Source organism: Chiloscyllium plagiosum, chromosome 23 (genome assembly GCF_004010195.1).
Source record: "Chiloscyllium plagiosum isolate BGI_BamShark_2017 chromosome 23, ASM401019v2, whole genome shotgun sequence".
In the NCBI taxonomy this organism is placed as follows: Eukaryota; Metazoa; Chordata; class Chondrichthyes; order Orectolobiformes; family Hemiscylliidae; genus Chiloscyllium; species Chiloscyllium plagiosum.
In genome coordinates this window covers 42,688,987-42,712,797 of record NC_057732.1, presented here as the reverse complement: position 1 = coordinate 42,712,797, position 23,811 = coordinate 42,688,987, and the positions used below count along the sequence as shown (strand labels likewise).

General features: G+C 46.8%; 1 protein-coding gene across 11 annotated transcripts in view; it reads right to left on the bottom strand.

Moving 5' to 3' along the window:
- Nucleotides 1-23,811, bottom strand: part of plxna4 (plexin A4) — a 619,179-nt gene that overhangs the window by 96,379 nt on the left and 498,989 nt on the right. For 10 of the 11 annotated variants that reach the window (XM_043714044.1, XM_043714039.1, XM_043714038.1 and 7 more), the window contains exons 18-21: nt 10,235-10,474; nt 8,352-8,498; nt 4,078-4,312; nt 1,462-1,604 (exon numbers count right to left, since the gene is read on the bottom strand). In XM_043714044.1, the coding sequence (XP_043569979.1) occupies nt 1,462-1,604; nt 4,078-4,312; nt 8,352-8,498; nt 10,235-10,474 (765 nt within the window). Of the gene's footprint in view, nt 1-1,461; nt 1,605-4,077; nt 4,313-8,351; nt 8,499-10,234; nt 10,475-13,994; nt 14,147-23,811 lie in introns of those variants that run through there. The other variant, XM_043714049.1, reaches the window with a different exon arrangement.

Sequence of the window (23,811 nt, the reverse complement as noted above, 5' to 3'; positions counted from 1 at the left end):
GTCTGGTGATGGAGGAGGCCAAGGACCTGCATGTCCTTGGCAGAGTGGGAGGGGGAGTTAAAGTGTTCAGCTCCGGGGCGGTTGGGTTGGTTGGTGTGGGTGTGCCAGAGGTGTTCCCTGAAACGTTCCACAAGTAGTGGGCCTATCTCCCCAATGTAGAGGAGACCACATTGGGTGCAGCAGATACAGTAAATGATGTGTGTGGAGGTGCAGGAACTGGGGAGTACCCATCATACTCCTGACTTGTGCCTTGGAGATGATGGGCAGGCTTTAGGGAGTCAAGTTAATTACTCCCTGCAGGATTCCTAGCCACTGGTCTGTTCTTGTAGCCACTGTACTTATATGGCTTTCAGCTCAGTTTCTGGTTAGTGATTATGGACAGGATGACATTCACGAATTCAGTTATGGTTGTTGAACATCAAGGAAAGATGGTTAGATTCCCTCATATTGGAAATAGTCATTACCTGGCATTTGAGTGGCTCAAATGCTACTTGTCACTTATCATCCCAAGCCTTGATATTGTCCAGATGTTATTGCATTCTAACATGGAATGCTTCAGTATCTGAGGAGTTGTGAATGGTGCTGCACAATATGCAATCATTGGCAAATCTCCCCAATTGGACAGCAGGTCATTGATGAAGTCGCTGAAGATAGTTGGACCTAGGGCACTGCCCTGAGAAACTCCTGCAGAGATGTCCTGGAGGTGAGATGACTGATCTCCAACAACAACAAGCATCTTCCTGGTATGACTCCAATTCAGTCTCTGTTAACAGCATGCATTTCCAGGTCCAGAGTTCGTGGGTATGCACTCCCCATACTTGAGCACAAAATCTAAGTTGACAATCTGGTGGAGTACTGCAGAACTGTCAGATATCCTATCTCCAAAATGATATGTTTATCCAAGGCTCCTGTCTGCTCCACCTCCCCCACTGCACTCCCCCCCCCTCCCACCCAAGGAGAGCAGAGGAGTTCTCCCCTGCATCCTGACCAAATCTACCCCTCAACAAACAGCTGTTGATCAGGTTACTATCGCTTTGCTGTTTATGTGAGCCTGCTCTGTACAGACTGGTTGCCATTCTTCCTCTGTCAGTTCAAAAGTATTTCATTGTCTGTAAAGCAAGTCCTGAAGTTGTGATAAACAGAAAATAAATCTGAATCTTTTCTCTGTATCACTTCTCTTTTCTCTCCCTCCCTTTCTCTTACCTTGCCCCTATCTCCCCATCACGCTCTCCCTCTCTTTTTCTTCCCTTCCTACCCCAGGTATTCAGTTCCCTTACCCAAACTCTCTTCACCCTCCTCTTTCCTCCATCTGTGCACTTCACACCTGGGAAGGTGGCCATTTGGAAGGAGCCACTCTGCCTATTGGATTTTGGGAAGATGAAAGGGCACAGGCCCCGTGAATGACAGGCTTTTAATCGAGATCTATAGGACCCAGATTAGCTGCTTCTTGCATCCTCTTACCTCTAACTCTCGGAGAACGGGATGATCTTCAATTCCCGGGAAGAGAACTCGCATGGTATAGGCCCGGTAATCCAGGAAGGGGATCCCCGTACCGTCCAAGTCACTGGTCAGCTCATTGATGTCCGTCTGTAACTCTGCAAAGGCTGCCAAAGAAAAGAAGCGCAGAATGAAAAGGGCTCAGCAAAACACGTGGGCAAACCAATTAATTACGGAGCTATTAACAAAATGAATACCACAATGAAACACACTGATGGGATAATGACGGCTTGTCTACTAGAAGTAAATAGAAATTATTTTATTTTAGTCTCACCCATCAAGGCTGTACAATCTGAGCTCTAAGCCAAAGATCAGGAGTTTCAGGAATCAGAGTGCCTTGTTTCATCCTATCACCTACAAATTTAAGGGAATGCAGGAACAGAGGTATTTGAGGCTTAATGTACATATTCTTTATGGTGCCAGGGTACGTTGATAAGTCTGCTAGGTTATCATTAAGGTTTGCCTTGGGTTTATAGACAGAGTGTGGAGACAGTGAGGACTGCAGATGCTGGAAAGTCAAAGTCGATAAAGAGTGGAGCTGAATAAAGCACAGCAGGTCAAGCAGGTCTATTACTCTCACCGTAAAGTGTCGATAAAGTGTGGAGTTGGAAAAAAGCACATCAGGTCAAGCAGCATCAGCGGAGCAGAAGAGTCAACGTTTCAGGACTCAGGTCCTGACAAAGGACTTTATCGACACTTTCCGGTTAGAGTAATAGAGTACAAAACAAGAAGGTTGAGCAATAACTAAACAGGAGAGATAGCACCTCTGTCACTGTCACAGTGCTACTCTGGGTAGTGAGTCTTGATCATGTCCTTAACTCTCAATGGAGTGGGATTTGAACCCGCAATCTTTTCACTTAGAGACAAGTGTAATAGATAGATGGGCCTTTTTAATGGAATCATAGAGCACTGATGGAGGTCATTCAGTCTGTGCTGGCTCTTTGGTAGAGTTTGTACCACTCCACTATTCTTTCCCCATAACTGTAGATGTTTTCCATTCTAAATATTTATCCGTTACCCCCTGTCTGAAAGTTATTATTGAATCTGTTTACACTATCCTTTCAGGGAACATATCCCAAAACCAAAAATGTTTCCTCATGTTACCTCTGGTCTGGATGCAAATCACCACAAACCTGCATCTTTTGTTATTCTTTCCAGGGAAGTGGCAATCCCAGCATTTGTTTACATTCTCTAATTGTCCTCGAGAAGGCAGAGGTGAATTGCGTTCTTGAAAAACTGCAGTCCATCTGGTGTGCGACACTCCCCACACCGTTCAAAGGAGAACTCCTGGATTTTGGCCTGGGTGACAATGAAGGAATGGCAATATAGCTCCAAGTCAGGATGGTGTGTGTAGCTTGGAGAGGACCTTGTAGAGGTGGTGGTGTTCCCATTCACCCGCTGCCTTTATCCTTCTGGGTGTTTTGAAAGGTACGGTTGGAGGAGTCTTGTTGAGTTCACTCAATGCTTTTTATGTGTGCTACCAAAGTGCTGTGGAGGGAATGAATGTTTAAGGTGGTGGATGTGTGCCAATCAAGTGAGCCCAGTCTTTGCACTATCCAGCACCTTCAGGCATTTCTTGATATGAAAAGGAATGAACGAAAATGAATGTAATGCCAGGCACTTCTAAATTAAACTGAGAAACTGTTCCTTTTTGTTACTGACCATTTTGCTTATGGCAGAGATTATTTACATTTCCTTTATCAAAAGTATTCCTAATGTTGAACGCTTTTCGCAAATTTCCTCTTAACCTTCTCTGCTCTCAGGAGAACAATCTCTAATTTCTCCATTGAATATCGGTACCATTTCAGTAACTCTCTTCGGCATCTTCTCCAACACCCCGACTCTGCACTGATCAGAACAGAACATTTTACACCATCTGAGTCCTAACCAGTAGCTTATAAAGGTTTGGTTTAATTTCCTTGTTTTTGTACTGAGGTCTCTGTTGTTAAAGCCAAGAACGTGTGCTTTTTAACAGCCTTCCTAACTTCCTCTGACACTTGCAATGATTTTTGTTTATTCATCCTCAGGTCTGTTCCTGAACCCTGTTAAAACTACATCTTTGAATTTATTTTGCCTCTCCTTTTTACTGAAGCACTTCACTTTGTGCTAAAGTTCATTTACGTTGTGCTTGCCCCCTACAGTGTTCAATACCCTCCTGAAGCCTATTACTGACCATTCTCTGCTAATTACATTGCTGACCTTTGTGTCATCTGTAAACTTCGCAATTATACTCTTTGTATCCAGATCACAGTCACATATCAAGATGAGCTGTGGTCTTATCCTAATCCAAATCCCTGGGCAACACTGCTGTACAGATCCTTGGACTAAACAGACTTCCTCATTGAGTTTCTAATAAAATTTAAACTAACAGTGCTTCATAGTTACGGTAAGTGCAAGGGAAACTCAGCAGGCTTGGCAGCATTTGTGGAGACAGAAACATTTTGACTCATCTTGGGTTTATAGTTCGTTTGCAACCAGCATTTGTGCTATCTATCAAGAGCACTAGACAGCCACATTGAGTATGCTCTTAAGGACACCGAGAGAGACTTTGTCTCAAGTTGAGGCAGTCACTCAAATCACCTTCTTTACATTCCAGAGCTACCCTTGACTCCAGGTTGTCCATCTGCATCTGCAATCTCTTCAACGTTAAGTCGCTCTCCCGGGACTTCCTCTTGTATGCGATCAGTACCACAATGATAAAGATGATGAGAAGACCCCCAGCCGCTCCAATGCTAATAATGGCTGGGAAGCTCAGTGGGCTGTCTGGGAAAATGTGTACCGTCCCAGGGGAATACTCCAAACCTCCGACCCGCACCTGAGAGGGAAAATATCAGTTTGTTACTGTTAAACACAGGTTAACTTGGAATAGACCCACCTCAAGGATAACAACTGCGGTGGGCAGCAAGTGAAAAAAAGGTGTGTGCCATTGTTTGATGGTCGATGATTCTATAATAGCTAGATGGATAGATAGAGATCGAAAGATAGACAGATGGGAAAGATAGATGGAGAATAGAAATCCAGATAGATTAAAGAAAAAGATACTGGAGGCACAGACAGACGACAGAAAATTATACGTACTTTTCAAAGGTTTAAGGGAGATAGCACAGAATAAAGCAAATTTCTGTCCAGAACAGCTTCACTCAATCATTCTGTAAAACTAATAAAACCCTGCACATCTCATATGTTTCTTGAGTTATTCCATAACCTAAATAATAATTAATGAGTGTATTTATCATATTATAACACTGTGAAAACATTAAAAACAATGTCTAATAATTGATGTTATTTATCCTCGGGCCCAGTCAGTAAAAATAAATCTAACCACTTTATCCCTGGCAGGTTATCTGACTATCAATCACTGCATCTATCTCTATCACTCTTCAGTATAAGAGTGGTGAACTACCTGGATCCTTATGTCTGGATATTAGTTGCCTGCGTCGCTTTTTTATCTATCTATTTTAATTTCCAGCACAGGAGCAGGTCATTCGGCCCATCTCACCTCTGCAAACGTTCATGCTCCATTTAAGTCTTCTCCCACCCTATTTCACCCACCCTTTCACTGTTTCCTTTTAATCCTTTCTCCCTCTTGTGGTTAAGGTGCCTTGAATGCATTAAGAATATTCACATTATCTATTTCTTGTGGCAACAAATTTCACGTTCTAGACACAGAGGTATCCCCTGAACTCCCCATTAGATTTATTGATCACCATCTTTCATCTTACTCCCCTTTCATTTTGGTCTGTCCCATACAACATACAACAGCCTAACACAGGAACAGGTCCTTCGGCCCACCATGGCTGTGCTAACCATGGTGCCATTCTAGCCATTCTAAGCTGATCCCTGCATGTGGTCCATATCCCTCTATTCCCTGCTTCTCTGGTGGTCTCAATGCCTTATATCTGTTTCTAACATCTTCCCTGGCAGTGCGTTCCAGGCACTTAGCACCCTCTGTGTAAAACGCATATCTCCTTTAGCAGAGGGATTGAATTCAAGAGTCGTGAAGTGATGTTGCAACTGTACAGGACTTTGGTTAGGCCACATTTGGAGTACTGTGTGCAGTTCTGGTCACCTCACTTTAGGAAAGATGTGGAAGCTTTGGAGAGGATGCAGAGAAGATTTACCAGGATGTTGCCTGGAATGGAGAATAGGTCGTACGCGGATAGGTTGAGAGTGCTAGGCCTTTTCTCGTTGGAACGGCGAAGGATGAGGGGTGACTTGATAGAGGTTTATAAGATGATCAGTGGAATAGATAGAGTAGACAGTCAGAAACTTTTTCCCCGGGTACAACAGAGTGTTATAAGGGGACATAAATTTAAGGTGAAGGGTGGAAGGTATAGGGGAGATGTCAGGGGTGGATTCTTTACCCAGAAAGTGGTGGGGGCATGGAATGTGCTGCCTGTGGGAGTGGTAGAGTCAGAATCTTTGGTGACCTTTAAGCGGCAATTGGATAGGTACATGGATGGGTGCTTAAGCTAGGACAAATGTTCGGCACAACATCGTGGGCCGAAGGGCCTGTTCTGTGCTGTATTGTTCTATGTTCTATGTTCTATAATCCCCCTCTCAGCTTTAATCTATGCCCCCTAGTATTTGACATTTGGGAAAAAGACTATCTACTCAATCCATATCTCTCATAATTTTATATTCTTCTAAGAGGGTCATCCCTCAGCCTTTGATGCTTTAAAGAAAATATTCTAAGTTTGCATAACCTCTCCTTATAGCTAATACACTCCAATCCAGACAACATCCAGGTAAACCTCTTTTGCACCCTCTCCAAAGTCTCCACATCCTTCATGTCGTGTGGTTACCAGAACTGTGCACAGTACTCCAAACGTGACCTAACTAAAGTCTTACACAGCTACACCATGTTTTGCCAACTTTTATGCTCAATGCCCTGACCAATGAAGGTAAGCATGCCATTGCCTTCTTGACAATCTTATCCACTTGTGTTGCCACTTTTATAGACTATGGACTTGCAAAGCAAGATCCCTTAAAGGGCCCTACCATTTGCTGTACATTTTCCTCTTGCCTTTGACTTCCCAAAATGCAACACCTCACACTAGTCTGGATTAAACTCCATCTGCCATTTGTCTGCCCAGCCTTCCAACTGATCTATATCCTGCTTATCCTTTGATAACCTTCCTCACTATCCACAACACTATTTTTAGTGTCGTCTGCAAACTTACTAATACATTATTATCCAAATTATCTGTATACATTACAAACACTTGGGTGGGACCTGGGTTCAAATCCCATCATGACAGATGGTGAAATCTGAATTCAATATTAATCTGCAATTTGAAAAGTTCAATTAATAACAACCATATAACCATTGACAATTGCTGCAAAAACCAATCCAATGTCCTTTAAGGAAGGAAATCTACTCTCCTTACCTAGTCTGACTTATATGTGATATACAGCAATGTAGTTGCCTGCTAACTGCACTCCAGGCAATTATCATCGGCAAATCGCTGCCCTGACCAACACCACCCACATCCCATGAATAAAATATGAATTGGATAAGAAAGTCTCAGCTGCATAGAACCATCATGGGTTCCCAGAGCTTCTTCCAAGCCTCCACAGTTTCCAAAGCTTTTGTTCTTAAGCCCTAACCTAACTCTTAGCTTGTACCTATTGGATCTCAGCATTCTTTTTCCCTTGGGATCTAACAGTATGGAACCTCTTACAGAAATACCATTTTCAATATGGAGCCACATTCACTGCTCCCAAGTAGGTGACTGAGCAGCAGCCTAAAGATAGCAACTATCTCCTTCAGCTGTTGACTACTCAGTGAACTTTGAACAGTTTTAAGAGATCTATTATCTAAACCTCAGAACGAGCCCCATCCTTGTTGCTGCTTTACACAGTACAAAAGGATTGTAAAAATGTGAGGACCTATATAATATGCAGGCCATTCCACTCCTGGGGTTTTACAATCTAGTCTGGCCCATATGTTCACCCAGTATTCACACAATATTCACAGGTTCCCTACCATACCCTATCAGTTTCTCAAGCACCAGCCTCAGAACATTGAGACCATTCGGAATATTCCATTATTGCTTTGACTGGGCTGAGGAATCAGATCTAGAGGCTTTTTTTATTCCGTATGACTCAGTTAACCCAGTCTACTGTCATTCACGATATGACAGGAACAGTAGAGACCAGAGGGATGAGTTATAAGGAGAAGCTAGTTTTTTTTTCCATGGAGCTTAGGAGGCTGGGAGTAACCTTACAGAGGTTAATAAAATCACAAGGGGCATAGATAAGGTGAATAGCTAAGGTCTTTTCCCCACGGCAAGGGAGTCCAAAACTACAGGGCATAGGTGAGAGGGAAAAAATTTAAAACAGACCTGAGGGGCAACCCAGGAGTGGAATGGCCTGCATATTATATAGGTCCTCACATGGAGAATGGTGTGATAAAATACATTTTTAAAATCCTTTTGTACTGTGTAAAGCAGCAACAAGGATGGGGCTCGTTCTGAGGTTTAGATAATAGTGGTGTGTATATGGAACGAGCTGCCAGGGGAAGTGGTGGAGGTGGGTACAATTATAACATTTAAAAAGCCATTTGGACAAATACAGGGATAGGAAAGGTTTAGGTGGATTTGGGCCAAATGCAGGCAAATGGGACTCCATCAGTTTCGGAAACCTGGACGGCATGGACTGGCTGGGCCAAAGGGATGATTTTTTGTTTGTATGACCCAACAACTCTAGAGACCCTACAACAAACCCACATGGCAAAATGAAACCGATAACTGCAATTCATGAGACCAGAAAATGTTGATATATCTCTATCAGCGGTTGAAGAACTTCCAAACTTTCAGCTTCAATCTTTTCCAGTATAAACCCTTACTCACCAGTATTCTGTGCCGTCCAGTGAGATTTGGAGACTCACAAAGGAGCTGAGTGTCAGACACAGTAACAGTACATGGTTTCTCTCCAATCAGAACAGTGTAATTCAGCTTCATATTACCAGCAGCAATGGAAGGGATGAGGTTGCGGCCCTGTGATATGAAAGGAGAGCAAAAGCAGAGGAAATGAGCTTGGCTTTGAGAAAATTAGTCTTGACCAGGGTGTTCACAGCTTAAAGTGTCATCCGCTTGAGAAAAAAAGGATTTTTTCTCAAGGATTTTTTTTCTCTCACAGAGGATCCTGAGTCCTTGGAACTCTCTTCCTTAAAAGGTGGCAGAAGCAGAGTCCTGGATTTATATTTATTAAGGAAAAGGTGGGTAGATGTTTTGCCAGCAAAGGGTGGAAAGGTTATCAGGAGAAAGTGGAGTAATCAGATTGATCATGATCTTAGTGCGTGGTGGAGCAGGTTTGAGGGAATGAGGGGCTAATTCGATTTTTTTTATTCATTTGTGGGACTTGGGCGTCGCTGTCTGGCCAGCATTGATAGTCCATCCCTATTTGCCCTTGAGAAGGCATTGGTGAGGTGCCTTCTTGAATCGCTGCAGTCCACATGCTGTGGGTTGACCCACAATGCCTGTAGGGAGGGGATTTCAGGATTTTGACCCAACTACTGTGAAGGAATGGCAGTATATTTCCAAATCAAGATGATGAGTGGCTTGGAGGGGAACTTGGTGGTGTTCCCAAGTACCTGCTGCCCTGTCCTTCTAGATGGAAGCGGTCATGGGTTTGGGAGGTGCTGTCTAAGTATCTTTGTTGAATTGCTCCAGGTTTATAAGCAGAAGCTGATGTCTGGAATCAAGCTTCTCGGAATGCATTATCTGTCACTGTGTGGACTTGCGATGAAATTAAAGCTCAACATGTCGACTTGAGCTCATCTCTCCAATCATCTGTCAGCCAATAAAACCCAACCTGAGACCCCCATCCTGGTGAACTTCAGGAAAATGGCACAGAATGTGATTAGTCTGAAGTACAACACAGTGAGGATAGAGAGCATTAATTGTCTGTTCCTCTTTATTTTTTTTTCCTTTTTTTATTTTTTTTTTCTTTCTTTTTCTTTTGTGTGCGCAGGTGTGAGACACAGTGAAAGACACAAAGTGCACGAATCTTTATTCAAATTCCACCACCAGGAAGATAGGAAAACACCCGGGTGGCCAGTGACAAATACTGCCCTTCACATCAAAGGGCAGTGCTGTGTGATCAAAACAGTGAAGGGGAGGGTCTGTTCCTCTTTATTTGACACTGCCGGTACTCTGAATCAGGTTTTTTGAGTCACGGGGGTAATGTAACTGAACTAGCAATCCAGACACCTGGACTAATGCTAGACATCAGTTCAAATCCCATCATTGGAGCTGGGGAACTTAAATTAATTTATAAATCTGAAATAAAGCGCTCAATTCATTAACAATAATCATAAAACTACCAGGCAGTTATAAAAATCAAAAATGCTGGAGAAACTCAGCAGGTCTGGCAGCACCTGTGGAGAGAGAAACAGAGTTAACATCTTGAGTCCAATATGATTCTTCCCACTGGTTCATGAATATCATTTATAGAAGAAATAACCTGATCTTGACTACACATGTCTAGAGACCCACAGCTGACCTTCAATCATTCTCTGGAATGTGCCAGCAAACAAGGCAGTTGTATCTAATCACTACAGGGAAACAAAGGCACTCTGTGTGTCCTCTGCCCAAAGACAGCAGCAGCTCAAGAAAGCAACTCACCCCCTACCTTCTTCATGAAAATCAGGGATGGGCTATAAACCCTGGCCCAGCCAGTGATGCCCACGTCCCATGAACAATCTTTTTAAAATATATCTAACCTTGCTTACCTTCAGGATAATGGGAGACCCGGGTTTCAGTTCCAAAACTCCTGAGGTGCTCAGCGGTTCAAACACAGGGTTGGGGTAATAGATGAAATTTGTGTTGTTGTAGATGAGCAATGTTTGCACATTATCCAAGATAAAGCCAAACTCGTCAGGACGCTCTGTGTTGTCTGTCTGTTGGTTCGGACTGATGGCCAGGGCAGGAGCTTGGCAGATCATTGTAGTTGAGTTTTGTACCGTACATGTCTGAGAAAGGAAAAGAAACAACAATATCCTTTAGCTTTTCTTCGTGTAGTGCGTTGTGGATCTGAATTCATAGAACGAATGACAGTCTCACAGCTCTATCGCGGTGTGCAGGTTTGTTTTCATAAAATTACACGGACGAGACTCGATTTTCCACAGGGCCTGATTTCCAATCAAGTAGGATGGATTGATGTATGTCAAAACCCATCCACTGACCCCCTACCTTAGTGCCCTGAGCACTTGTCCTATTGTAATATCTAGTATGATTTCCAGAACCCAAACAAAATCCAGGCAGCAGAAGGAAGTATTTAACATTCAGAACTCACTTGGCTGCTGGGTGGAGGTTTCGGGATGCTGCAGCAAATAAAGATCTGCAGTAACTCTAAGCCATTGAAACAACAAACAGAAAATTTGCAATATTCTAACAGAAGTGACCAGAGATTATCCCTCCACCTGTACATTCTGGTGTGGATCTGGGCTACCCAGGCTGCTGCCTGACCTCTGACAAAATACCCATCACAATTTCATTTTACCTCTTAAACACCCTGATTATTATGAAGATGCCCATTTGAAGACTCCTACTGTAGGCCATAGCGAGCAGTCAACAGGGGACGTCAATTCGGTGAGAATCTCTTTACACTGCTATGACATTGACAGGCTACTCGTTTTATTGGTAAGCTTGATCTTAGCAGTGTCTTTTGTTTTATGACTAAGGAGAACAGTTTCAAGGATGTTTTGCCTTGCAGAATTAAACTTCATATCAATGCTGACAGATTATAATGTAAAACAACCTTTAATCCATAAAACAACATGGAATCGACTTGGCCTCTTTCATTGCAATAAAGTACCTTGAGAAATCCTCGGGAACCTACACCATCAATCCATAAATATTAGAAGCTTTGGCAACTTGGCCCCAAACAGTTCATTATATTTGATTTGTTATTTATGAATGTGTTTGTTATTCTCCTGTGAGGCTCATTAAGGCTGACTTTCATTAAGTGTCATGTGCTGTACTTCAGAGGGCACTGTGCAAGAGGAGAAATTCTCTTGACCTTCCTGTTCACTGAAGGAGACGTTTTTAGAATCATAGAGTCTCCACAGTGCAGACGCAGGCCATTTGGCCCATTGATTCCAGACCTACTCTCCAATACAGCAGACCACTCAGACTCACCCTATCCCAGTATTTCCCATGGCTAATCCACCGAGGGACACCCCTAACACAATGGGCAATTTAGCATGGCTAATCCACTTAACCCGCATATCTTTGCACTGTGGGAGAAAATCAGAGCACCCAGAGGAAACCCAAGCAAACACGGACAGAATGTGCAAACTCAACACAGACAGAGGCTGGAATCGATCGTGGGTCTCTGGCGCTGTGAGGCAGCAGCACTAACCACTATGCTGCCCATGGATGCGGTTTTAAACAACAGCCACCACACCAAGTGTTCAAACAGTCTCAATTCCAAAGAAGAGGAGAGTTCTTCCCGGTTTTCTAGCTAACATCTACTCCTCCATCGTCAAGATTTTTTTTTTGGAATGGGAGACAATCCAATCGTGGCCACATTTCTGAGCATTGGCTTTGGAGCTTCCACATTACACCAGTCACTATGCACCAAAGGTACACCAGTGTCTGCAAAGCATTTTAGGATGTTGTGAGATGCAACCGACGCCATTTAGATGCAAGGTGCTCCCTCCTCAGTGCGGAGGCTTCTCTGGGATCAGATCTGCAGGTGACTGGTGTGGAAATGTGTCAGTACACACCCCACAGCACAGATCTCACAATCATTCACAAATAAAACAGAACAGAAACGCTGAGCTTGCAGCTTCTGAATATTACCCCCCAGGCCTGGACAGAGCTGGATCAGATTAAATTCCGTACAGTGTGGAAACAGGCCCTTCAGCCCAACCAGTCTACACCGACCCTCGGAAGAGTAACCCACCCAGACCCATTTCACTCTAACCAATGCACCTAACACTATGGGCAATTTAGCATGGCCAATTCACCTGACCTGCACATCTTTGGATTGTGGGAGGAAACCCACGCAGACACTACGAGAATATGCAAACTCCACATTGACAGTCACTCGAGGCCAGAATCGAACCTGGGATCCTGATGCTGTGAGGCAGCAGCGCTAATCACTGAGTCACTGTGCCACGTGGATTTAATAGCTGTTCACAGCCTGTGGTTGCTGAATGTCATGGGGTTTGGGGTTTAAAGGATAAGAATGCTGAATAAGGGGGTAAGTGATCGCTAGATGCATTATCGCTGGACTATTATTTCAGAATCCCAGGTAATGTTCTGGGGTCTTGCGTTCAAATCCCACCATGGCAGATGGTGGAGTTTGAATTCAATAATAACTTGGAAATAAGAGTTTCATGATGATCATGACACTATCATGATCAGAAAAATCCATCTGGCTCATTAACATCCTTTTGAGAAGGAAACTGCCATCTGTACTTGGTGTGGCCTGTATGTGACTCCAGACCCACAGCAATGTGGTTGACTCTGGGCAATCAGGGATGGGCAATAAATGCTGGTTCAGTCACTGATGCCCACATCCCATGAATGCTTATAAAAGGAACGGTAGAAATAGGGCACACGGGCTCCAGACCTTCCATGTGTCAATGCCTTCAGGACAGCAGGAAGGGGAATACTTTGTGATGCGGAGGCTGTTGTCTGAAAGTAATCGCTTGAACACTAAGTGCAAGCGGTGAGTCAGTCAATGCACAGCCAGAGATGGGAGTGATTTTTTACTTGCTGTTTCCGTTGAACCAGAGCAGAGCACTGACTACTCCCTAATGGGCCAAATAATGTGAAATTAGAGCAGTAACCTGCACCAGAAAGGGAAAGCAACGTCACAGTAAGACAAACATCATTTCAGTCAGCCCGAAGGTGACTGAATTAGGGCAGTGGCTGCTCTCCTCCCTCTCCATCAGCCTTTAGATTATAATTAGAGTCCAGAATATATTGATAATGATTGAACAGAGGCGAGGGACAAATGAGCAAGGAATTGTTTTCGATATAAAGTCAGCCAGGAGGGTACCTGCGTCGTTTATCTAACAGTTGTATTAACATCAAAACTAGAAACAGAACTAGGCCATTTCGACGTTAGAGCCTGCTCCATCTATCAATCGGATCATTCCATCCTCTATCCTAACATCATCTTCCTGCATTCTCCCTATGCTCCTTGATGCTTTTAAAAACTAAATTAAAATCTACTTATTTCATAATGTAATATTACATGTGTAACAGTGCCATTACACTGGCTACAAAGACTCCCTCTCTACAGCAGAGGTTACAGTCAGATGAAGGGACTGGCAGCAGCAAACAGGCCATGGAGACCTTGCAATAAATGGGAAGCACAGTTACGGCCTACGCACTATGATGAACTCAGACCAATCCATAAATGTCTTGGACAGACTCGACACAGATACTAGATGCCAGGCTTTATACCAAACTGCATCCATCAGCACAAACATGGAACTAATGTAATCAACTTAAAACAACAAGTGAGCTGGGCAGTGGCAGAATGTTTATTTGAAAATTGATAGCATTTAGTCACACCACAAGTTCTGAGCTTTTTGTCATCTGGAACATTCTCTTTGTACACGCGATGACTGTCAACTCCATGAATAATTCTGCGAGGACATCAAGCAGGATTTGAGGCTGAGGAACTTTGAGAGAAAAACAGGGGGAGTTATGCACAAGGCAACACTACTTTGTCGAAGAAGCAGCACAAGCAGTGGCTGGACTGGCCTACGGTGTGCTGTACACTTTCTCCAAGTCAATGAAAATGAATCGTGCCACCAACAGCTGACTGGAGAACTGAGCTCCACCAACCAGGCTTCTCCAAAAATACCAGACCTGGTCAAGCCAATATTACCTCTACAGATCAAGAACACAAATTTGGTCCAGCCAGCTGGCAGGCTGGTTGCTAATAACAGCAATTTGCATTTATATAGTGCTTTTAACATCGTAAAATACCCAAGGTGTTTTAATTCTGTGTGAGGATTTAAAAGCCACATTTCCACTGGAAGGTCATTGGCATTGCTAGTAAGATGAGCATTTATTGACCATTCTAACTTGCCCGAGAATAGCTGGTGCCATTTGTTAAAAGTCAATCCTAAGGATTGTGGAGCTTCTGCAAACAAGGAGGGGACATTGGGTTCACTTCCCTCAAGAACCAGATGGAATTTTAGACAGAGATTCTGTGGTCATTTTTTGCCAAGTCCCCAAATTTTTCATTTCCAGATCTGTGCAAAAGACCCACAAAATACAAAATTCTTCAATTGCCCAGTTGCGGGATTTAAACTCACCGGATTGTTAGACAAGTATGAGCACTATTCCCCAGTCAAAGCAGGTTGTGTTATGGGGTGGCTCATTGGTGAGCCCTGCTGCCATACAGCACCAGGGACCCAGGTTCGATTCCAGCCTCGGGCGACTGTCTGTGTGGAGTGTGCATGTTCGCCCACAGTCTACATGGGTTTTGTCCGGGTGCTCCAGTTTCCTCCCACAGTCCAAAGATGTGCAGGTTAGGTGGATTGGCCATGCTAAATTTCACGGCAAAGACTGATAAATTCTTGATCTTGCAAGGGCTATGGAGAGAGAGTGGGTAAGTGGTGTTGAAATGCCCATCAGCCATGATTAAATAGCGGAGTGGACTCGATGGGCCAAATGGCCTTACTTCCACTCCTATGTCTTATGGTCTTAAATTACCCTAGTGTCCAGAGATGTGAGGGCTGGGTGGGGTTAGCCATGGTAAAAACCCCAACAGGGCTGGAGGTGGTTGATCTGAGTGGGATGCTCTTTGGGTGGTTGGTGCTGACTCAGTGGCCCAATGAGCTGTTTCTGCACAGAGGGGACTCTACAAACTTAGTTCCCAATAAGCACAGGTTCACACCTAACAAAAAACTCTTAATTGCCAGCAATCTGCAATCGAAGCAATAGCTCTTGCTCAGTGAGGTATTGCAATCTCTAGTATGAGCAGGATTACAGTGGTGCTGGAGAATTAAGGAGAACCTTCCCGAGGTTGGGCTTGGGGCAGATCTCTTGTTGGAACCAGACTCTCTCGTCCTGGCTGTGAGGCTCCGACAGCATGACAACAAGGAAGCACTCTCATTGTCGCGCTGTAATCTAAACAATCACAAAGAAACATTGTCAGAAAAATCTGACAACCAGGCTTAACATTAAAGATGCATTAACCAATTTCATAGATTCATCCAGCACAGAAAAGACCCTTCAGCCCATCGAGTCTGCTCTCATAATTACTAGTAAATGTGTGCGAACCCCTATTTCCTGCACTTGTCCCATATCTTTGAATGTCATGATAGCTCAAATGCTCATCCGAATTTTTTTTAACAGGTTGTAAGATTTCTAGCCGCCAGGCAGTGTATTCCATTACCTGTTGAATGAATAAGTTTTCTCCCCAAATCCCTTCTGAATCTCCTATTCCTTAGCCTAAAGCTATGCCCTTGGAGGCTTTTTCAAAAAAAAATTAGAATTCAACAAGAATGATTTACAAAAACAGCCTGTGCAAACAAAGGGGCCAACATTGATTTTTCCTCTTTTTTTATAATGCGTCTATCATTTTCTCAGATAAAATGCTCTGTGCTTAATTTTAATCGATTCATCCAGGGTTCTGAGGCAGAGCCAATCACAGCCCCCCGTCCCCATATCCTTGCTGCTGCAGAGAATTGCACTGGAGGAAGCCATCAGGGGCCGGGCTTAGAGCTTTCCATTGCGCCAAATGTAATACTGCTCTGTAATCTTACAGGCTATTTACAACCAATTTGGGAAATTGTGTAGATGGTCATTTTAGCCGTTCAATAACTTTACAGCATTAGTGGCAGCTATTTATCTCTCAGTATGTGCAGTGGGCTCTCATTAATCTCTCAGGCACTCAAGGGATGGGGCTGATGAGGGCTCAGGAAATAGCCAAAAGAGACATTTAGCCCATCGAGCTTGTCTTAGCCCTCGGAAAGAGCTGCTTAAATGATCGCAGGATGCCATTTATTTCTCATCCAGGAGCACAAACAGACCACCAGGTCATTATCATGTTGTTGCACGTGGGAGCTCACTGTTCGCAAAAGGACTACTGTGTTTCATACACAGCAAAGCAATAGCCACTACACTTCAGTCCGCGGCTGTGCAGCAACTGGCAATTTCCTAAGGTTGGAAAAGGAGCTACAAAAATGCAAGTCGCTCTGTATTTCCCTCTCAGTTGTCGGTGACAGTGGGAACTTCTCGAATCAGCTGATGCCCTGCCCTTTGAATGTTAGCCCAGAGACTGTCAGTGTAGACAGTGATAGGAGAAAGTGAGGACTGCAGATGCCGGAGAGTCTACATCAAAACGTGTGGCACTGGAAAAGAACAGCAGGTCAGGCAGCAACCAAGGAGCAGGAGTGTCTACGTTTCAGGTATGATGAGCAAATTCCTGAAATGTCAACTCTCCTATTCCTTGGATATTGAGAGACAGTGTGGGCCCAGACAGTAAGAGCCCAGACAGTGAGGGTCCAGACAGCGAGGGCCCAGACAGTGTGAACCCAGACAGTGTGAACCCAGACAGTGTGGGCCCAGACAGTGAAGGGCCCAGACAGTGAAGGGCCCAGACAGTGAGGGCCCAGACAGTGAGGGTCCAGACAGTGAGGGTCCAGACAGTGTGGGCCCAGACAGTTTGAACCCAGTGTGGGCCCAGATGGGGTGGATCCAGACAGTGTGGGCCCAGACAGTGTGGGCCCAGACAGTGTGGGCCCAGACAGTGTGGGCCCAGACAGTGAGGATCCAGACAGTGTGGATCCAGACAGTGTGGATCCAGACAGTGTGGATCCAGACAGTGAGGATCCAGATAGTGAGGATCCAGACAGTGAGGATCCAGACAGGGTGGGCCCAGACTGGGTGGGCCCAGATAGTGTGAATTCATACAGTGTGGGTCCAGACAGTGAGGGCCCAGACAGTGTGAGTTCAGACAGTGTGAACCCATACAGTGAGGGCCCAGACAGTGTGAACCCAGTGTGGCCCAGACAGTGTGGGCCCAAACAGTGAGGGCCCAGACAGTGTGAACACAGACAGTGTGAACCCAGACAGTGAGGGCCCGGACAGTGAGGGCCCGGACAGTGAGGGCCCGGACAGTGAGGTTCCAGACAGTGTGGTTCCAGACAGTGTGGTTCCAGACAGTGTGGTTCCAGACAGTGAGGTTCCAGACAGTGTGGTTCCAGACAGTGTGGTTCCAGACAGAGTCGTTGCAGACAGTGTGACCGAAATGTCGATTCTCATGTTCCTTTGATCCTGCCAGACCTGCTGCGCTTTTCCAGCAACACATGTTTAAGCTCTGATCTCCAGCATCTGCAGTCCTTACTTTCTCCCAGGCAGTGTGGGCCCAGAGAGTGTGGGCCCAGAGAGTGTGGGCCCAGACAGCGTGGGCCCAGAGAGTGTGGGCCCAGAGAGTGTGGGCCCAGACAGCGTGGGCCCAGACAGCGTGGGCCCAGACAGCGTGGGCCCAGACAGCGTGGGCCCAGACAGTGAGGGCCCAGACAGTGAGGGCCCAGACAGTGTGAACCCAGACAGTGAGGGCCTAGACAGTGAGGGCCTAGACAGTGAGGGCCTAGATAGTGAGGGCCAGACAGTGTGGTTCCAGACAGTGTGGTTCCAGACAATGTGAGCGAAACGTCGATTCTCATGTTCCTTTGATGCTGCCAGACCTGCTGCGCTTTTCCAGCAACACATGTTTAAGCTCTGATCTCCAGCATCTGCAGTCCTTACTTTCTCCCAGGCAGTGTGGGCCCAGACAGTGTGGGCTAGACAGTGAGGGCCCGGACAGTGAGGGCCCGGACAGTGTGGGCCCGGACAGTGTGGGCCCGGACAGTGTGGGCCCGGACAGTGTGGGCCCGGACAGTTTGAACCCAGTGTGGGCCCAGACGGGTGGATCCAGACTGTGGGCCCAGACAGTGTGGTTCCAGACAGTGTGGTTCCAGACAGTGTGGTTCCAGACAATGTGAGCGAAACGTCGATTCTCATGTTCCTTTGATGCTGCCAGACCTGCTGCGCTTTTCCAGCAACACATGTTTAAGCTCTGATCTCCAGCATCTGCAGTCCTTACTTTCTCCCAGGCAGTGTGGGCCCAGACAGTGAGGGCCCAGAGAGTGAGGGCCCAGAGAGTGAGGGCCCAGAGAGTGAGGGCCCAGACCGTGTGGGCCCAGACCGTGTGGGCCCGGACCGTGTGGGCCCGGACCGTGTGGGCCCGGACCGTGTGGGCCCGGACCGTGTGGGCCCGGACAGTGTGGGCCCGGACAGTGTGGGCCCGGACAGTGTGGGCCCGGACAGTTTGAACCCAGTGTGGGCCCAGATGGGATGGATCCAGACAGTGTGGGCCCAGACAGTGTGGGCCCAGACAGTGTGGGCCCAGACAGTGTGGGCCCAGACAGTGAGGATCCAGACAGTGAGGATCCAGACAGGGTGGGCCCAGACTGAGTGGGCCCAGATAGTGTGAATTCATACAGTGTGGGTCCAGACAGTGAGGGCCCAGACAGTGTGAGTTCAGAAAGTGTGAACCCATACAGTGAGGGCCCAGACAGTGTGATCCCAGTGTGGCCCAGACAGTGTGGGCCCAACCAGTGAGGGCCCAGACAGTGGGGGCCCAGACAGTGGGGGCCCAGACAGTGGGGGCCCAGACAGTGAGGTTCCAGACAGTGTGAGCAAAACGTCGATTCTCCTGTTCCTTTGATGCTGCCTGACCTGCTGCGCTTTTCCAGCAACACATGTTTAAGCTCTGATCTCCAGCATCTGCAGTCCTTACTTTCTCCCAGGCAGTGTGGGCCCAGACAGTGTGAACCCAGACAGTGTGAACCCAGACAGTGTGAACCCAGTGTAGGCCCAGATGGGGTGGATCCGGACAGTGAGGGCCCGGACAGTGAGGGCCCAGACAGTGAGGGCCCAGACAGTGAGGGCCCAGACAGTGAGGGCCCAGACAGTGAGGGCCCAGACAGTGAGGTTCCAGACAGTGTGGTTCCAGACAGTGTGAGCGAAATGTCGATTCTCCTGTTCCTTTGATGCTGCCTGAGCTGCTGCGCTTTTCCAGCAACACATGTTTAAGCTCTGATCTCCAGCATCTGCAGTCCTTACTTTCTCCCAGGCAGTGTGGGCCCGGACAGTGTGGGCCCGGACAGTGTGGGCCCGGACAGTGTGGGCCCGGACAGTGTGGGCCCGGACTGTGTGGGCCCGGACAGAGAGGGCCCGGACAGAGAGGGCCCGGACAGAGAGGGCCCGGACAGAGAGGGCCTGGAGAGTGAGGGCCCGGACAGTGAGGGCCCGGACAGTGTGAACCCAGACAGTGTGGGCCCAGATGGGGTGGATCCAGACAGTGAGGGCCCATACAGTGTGGGCCCAGACAGTGTGGGCCCAGACAGTGTGGGCCCAGACAGTGTGGGCCCAGACAGTGTGGGCCCAGACAGTGTGGGCCCAGACAGTGTGGGCCCAGACAGTGTGGGCCCAGACAGTGTGGGCCCAGACAGTGTGGGCCCAGACAGTGTGGGCCCAGACAGTGTGGGCCCAGACAGTGTGGGCCCAGACAGTGTGGGCCCAGACAGTGTGGGCCCAGACAGTGTGGGCCCAGACAGTGTGGGCCCAGACAGTGTGGGCCCAGACAGTGTGGGCCCAGACAGTGTGGGCCCAGACAGTGTGGGCCCAGACAGTGTGGGCCCAGACAGTGTGGGCCCAGACAGTGTGGGCCCAGACAGTGTGGGCCCAGACAGTGTGGGCCCAGACAGTGTGGGCCCAGACAGTGTGGGCCCAGACAGTGTGGGCCCAGACAGTGTGGGCCCAGACAGTGTGGGCCCAGACAGTGTGGGCCCAGACAGTGTGGGCCCAGACAGTGTGGGCCCAGACAGTGAGGGCCCAGACAGTGAGGGCCCAGACAGTGAGGGCCCAGACAGTGAGGTTCCAGACAGTGTGGTTCCAGACAATGTGAGCGAAACGTCGATTCTCCTGTTCCTTTGATGCTGCCTGACCTGCTGCGCTTTTCCAGCAACACATGTTTAAGCTCTGATCTCCAGCATCTGCAGTCCTTACTTTCTCCCAGGCAGTGAGGGCCCGGACAGTGATGGCCCGGACAGTGAGGGCCCGGACAGTGAGGGCCCGGACAGTGTGGGTCCGGACAGTGTGGGTCCGGACAGTGTGGGTCCGGACAGTGTGGGTCCGGACAGTGAGGGCCCGGACAGTGAGGGCCCGGACAGTGAGGGCCCGGACAGTGAGGGCCCGGACAGTGAGGGCCCAGACAGTGTGAGCCCAGACAGTGAGGGCCCAGATAGTGAGGGCCCAGACAGTGAGGGCCCAGATAGTGTGGGTCCAGACAGTGTGAACCCAGTGTGGACCCAAATAGTGTGAACCCAGACAGTGAGGGCCCAGACAGTGAGGGCCCAGACAGTGAGGGCCCAGACAGTGAGGGCCCAGACAGTGAGGGCCCAGTGTAGCCCAGACAGGGTGGACCCAGACAGTGAGGGCCCAGACAGGATGGGCCCAGACAGGTTGGGCCCAGACAGGTTGGGCCCAGACAGGGTGGGCCCAGACAGGGTGGGCCCAGACAGGGTGGACCCAGACAGTGAGGGCCCAGACAGGTTGGGCCCAGACAGATGTGGGCCCAGACAGATGTGGGCCCAGACAGATGTGGGCCCAGACAGGGTGGGCCCAGACAGGGTGGGCCCAGACAGGGTGAAGCCAGACAGGGTGAAGCCAGACAGGGTGAAGCCAGACTGCCTTTTTAAAATTTGTTCATGGGATGTTTGGCCAGGTCAGCATTTGCAGCCCATCCTTAATTATCCAGAGGGCAGCTAAGAGTCAACCATCTCTCATGGAGGCCAGACCAAGTACAGGTGGCAAGTTTCTTTCCTAAAGGATATTAGTAAACCAGATGGGCTTTTACCAACAAAATGCTCACCATTCGGTGCTCAATTCCAAACCTGCCATGGGATTTGAACCCAAGTCCCCAGAACATTACCTGGATCGCTGGAGTAATCTTCTGGCAGTAATAACACTAGGCCAATATTCTCAATTTGGCCAATGACAGAATTACAGCTCAGCACGTTTGACGTTCACCATAAACACCTTCTTTCCAGCACAAACGCATGCAATAGCACTTGGCATTTGGAACTCTTTCCATCCCATGTAACCAAAAGGACACATCATGAGGGATCACTGACCACTCTGGTCTTGGTTTCCATCAGGTGGTGAGAGTTAAAATTCCCCAACTTAGTTTTTGTTTTTTTATGTCGGTCTAGCATTGTTTGATAAACTCACCATCTAATCACCATATTCTTCATCTTCTACAAAACCTCAATCAAATCTGCTCATAATTTCCACAGCTCAAATGAAAAGTCCCAGTGAAAAGTTCTTCGAGTTGGTGGATACAAAACCGAAGATTATACATCTGGGCCTTCATTTGAAACTCAATATTCCCTGCTAGCTGAGATAATCCAAGGAGGACACTGTATTGTCAACATGGTCATATTAACAACAATTTGCATTTACACGGAGTCTTTGACACAGAGTAAAATGTTCCAAAGCCATTCACAAGGGTCTCATCAAAAATACATTTGACAACAAACTCACACGAGGAAATACTAGAATGAGAACCAAATGTTTGTTTGAAGGTGCAAGCTTTAAGGAGCATCTTAAAAGAGGAAAGATTAGGGAGGGAATTCCAGAGTTTAGGGTTTAGGCAGTTGAATGTTGGTGGTAAAATGGATTAAATGAGGAAGCGGCCAGAATGCGAGGACCTCAGAAGCTGATTGTCAGCCCTTGTAAAAGATGGCCAGAATGATGAAATGAAAAAAGGTCCTCACTAGTAACAGAGTCAAATTCATCTGGCTTAGCCTGAGGCTTTTTTTTTTGGTCTGTATGGGCCACCGGTGTTGCAACTTAATATGCGAGCTACTGGGAATGCAGGTGTTGAGTAAAAATACTTCAATTCGTAGCCACATGCCTGAGGGATGTATCTTCACATTTGATAACCAATAATATTGACACGATAATCCTGCCACCGAGAGAATCATTCAGTGATTCAAGGCCTGCTTCAGACTCTGACAGATGCTGGTCCCAAGAAGGAAGATTTGGCCAATATATTATTTCTGGGATTAAGTTGATGCATTGCTGTAAAAAGCAGATTCCCTTGTGTAATGATGCCTCTCACAAAGCAGGGCTGGATGAGAGTGACTAATAATTTTCAGACAGATGCTTGATGAAGAGGAATAAAGAAAGAAAGTGGGAGGAATTGGGAGAGCGGGATTAGATTACTTTCATATAAAGGAACACTGGTTAGAATTGATGAGCTGAAATTTTGTGCTACCACTTGATTAACTCAGAACTCATTGCAAAATAGCTTAAAAATATGGCACCTTCTACATTTATCTCAGTATATCCACTTTTAATTTTCCCCTTTTGGAACTTTTAGCCATGGATTGTTTGCTCCCTCATGAAACATTTTTACTAAACACAGCCTGAATACAGACAGCAGAACTGGCTCGAACTGCTTATTTATTTGTCAAAAAGAGTAAACAACCAGATTTAGCAGTTAAGAATCAAGATTTGAATTTATAATGTAGCTTTCACAACCTTACAATGTTCCAAAGTGCTTTACAGTTAATGGTGTAAAGTAGGAAATTGATATTAATCAATTTGCACACAGCAAGTTCCCACAAACACTAGAATCATAGAATCCCTACAGTGTGGAAGCAGGCCATTCAGCCCATCAAGTCCACACTGACCCTCCAGACAGCATTCCACCCAGACCCATCCCCTCGCATCCTCGTCTTGTAACCCTGCATTTCCCATGCCTACTCCATCTAGCCTGCACATTCCTGAACACTATGGGCAATTTAGCATGGCCAATTCATCTAACCTGCACACCTTTGGACTGTGGAAGGAAACCCCTACAGACATGGGGAGAATGAACAAATTCCACGCAGAGAAACAGTTGCTCGAGGATGGAATCAAACCCAGGAACCTTGTGCTGTGAGGCAGCAGTGCCAACTACTGTGCTGCCCCACTAAATTGATCATGGCCAGGTTATATTTTATTTAAAAACATGATGCTGGTTGAGAGACAAACATTGGAAAGGATGCTTAGGAAACCTGTCCAGCTGGTCTTCAAAGCAATTCCAAAAGATCTTTTATGTTCAACGAAGGCAGTGCCTCACTGGCAGTGCAGCACCCACTCAGCAGATTTTGTTCTCAAATCGATTGAATGGGTCTTGAACCAAAGTTTTTTATGTTGCGGGTGTTGTCGTATCCTTATACACTTAATGGTAAGGTCCTAGGGAGTGTTGCTGAACAAAGAGACCTTGGAGTGCAGG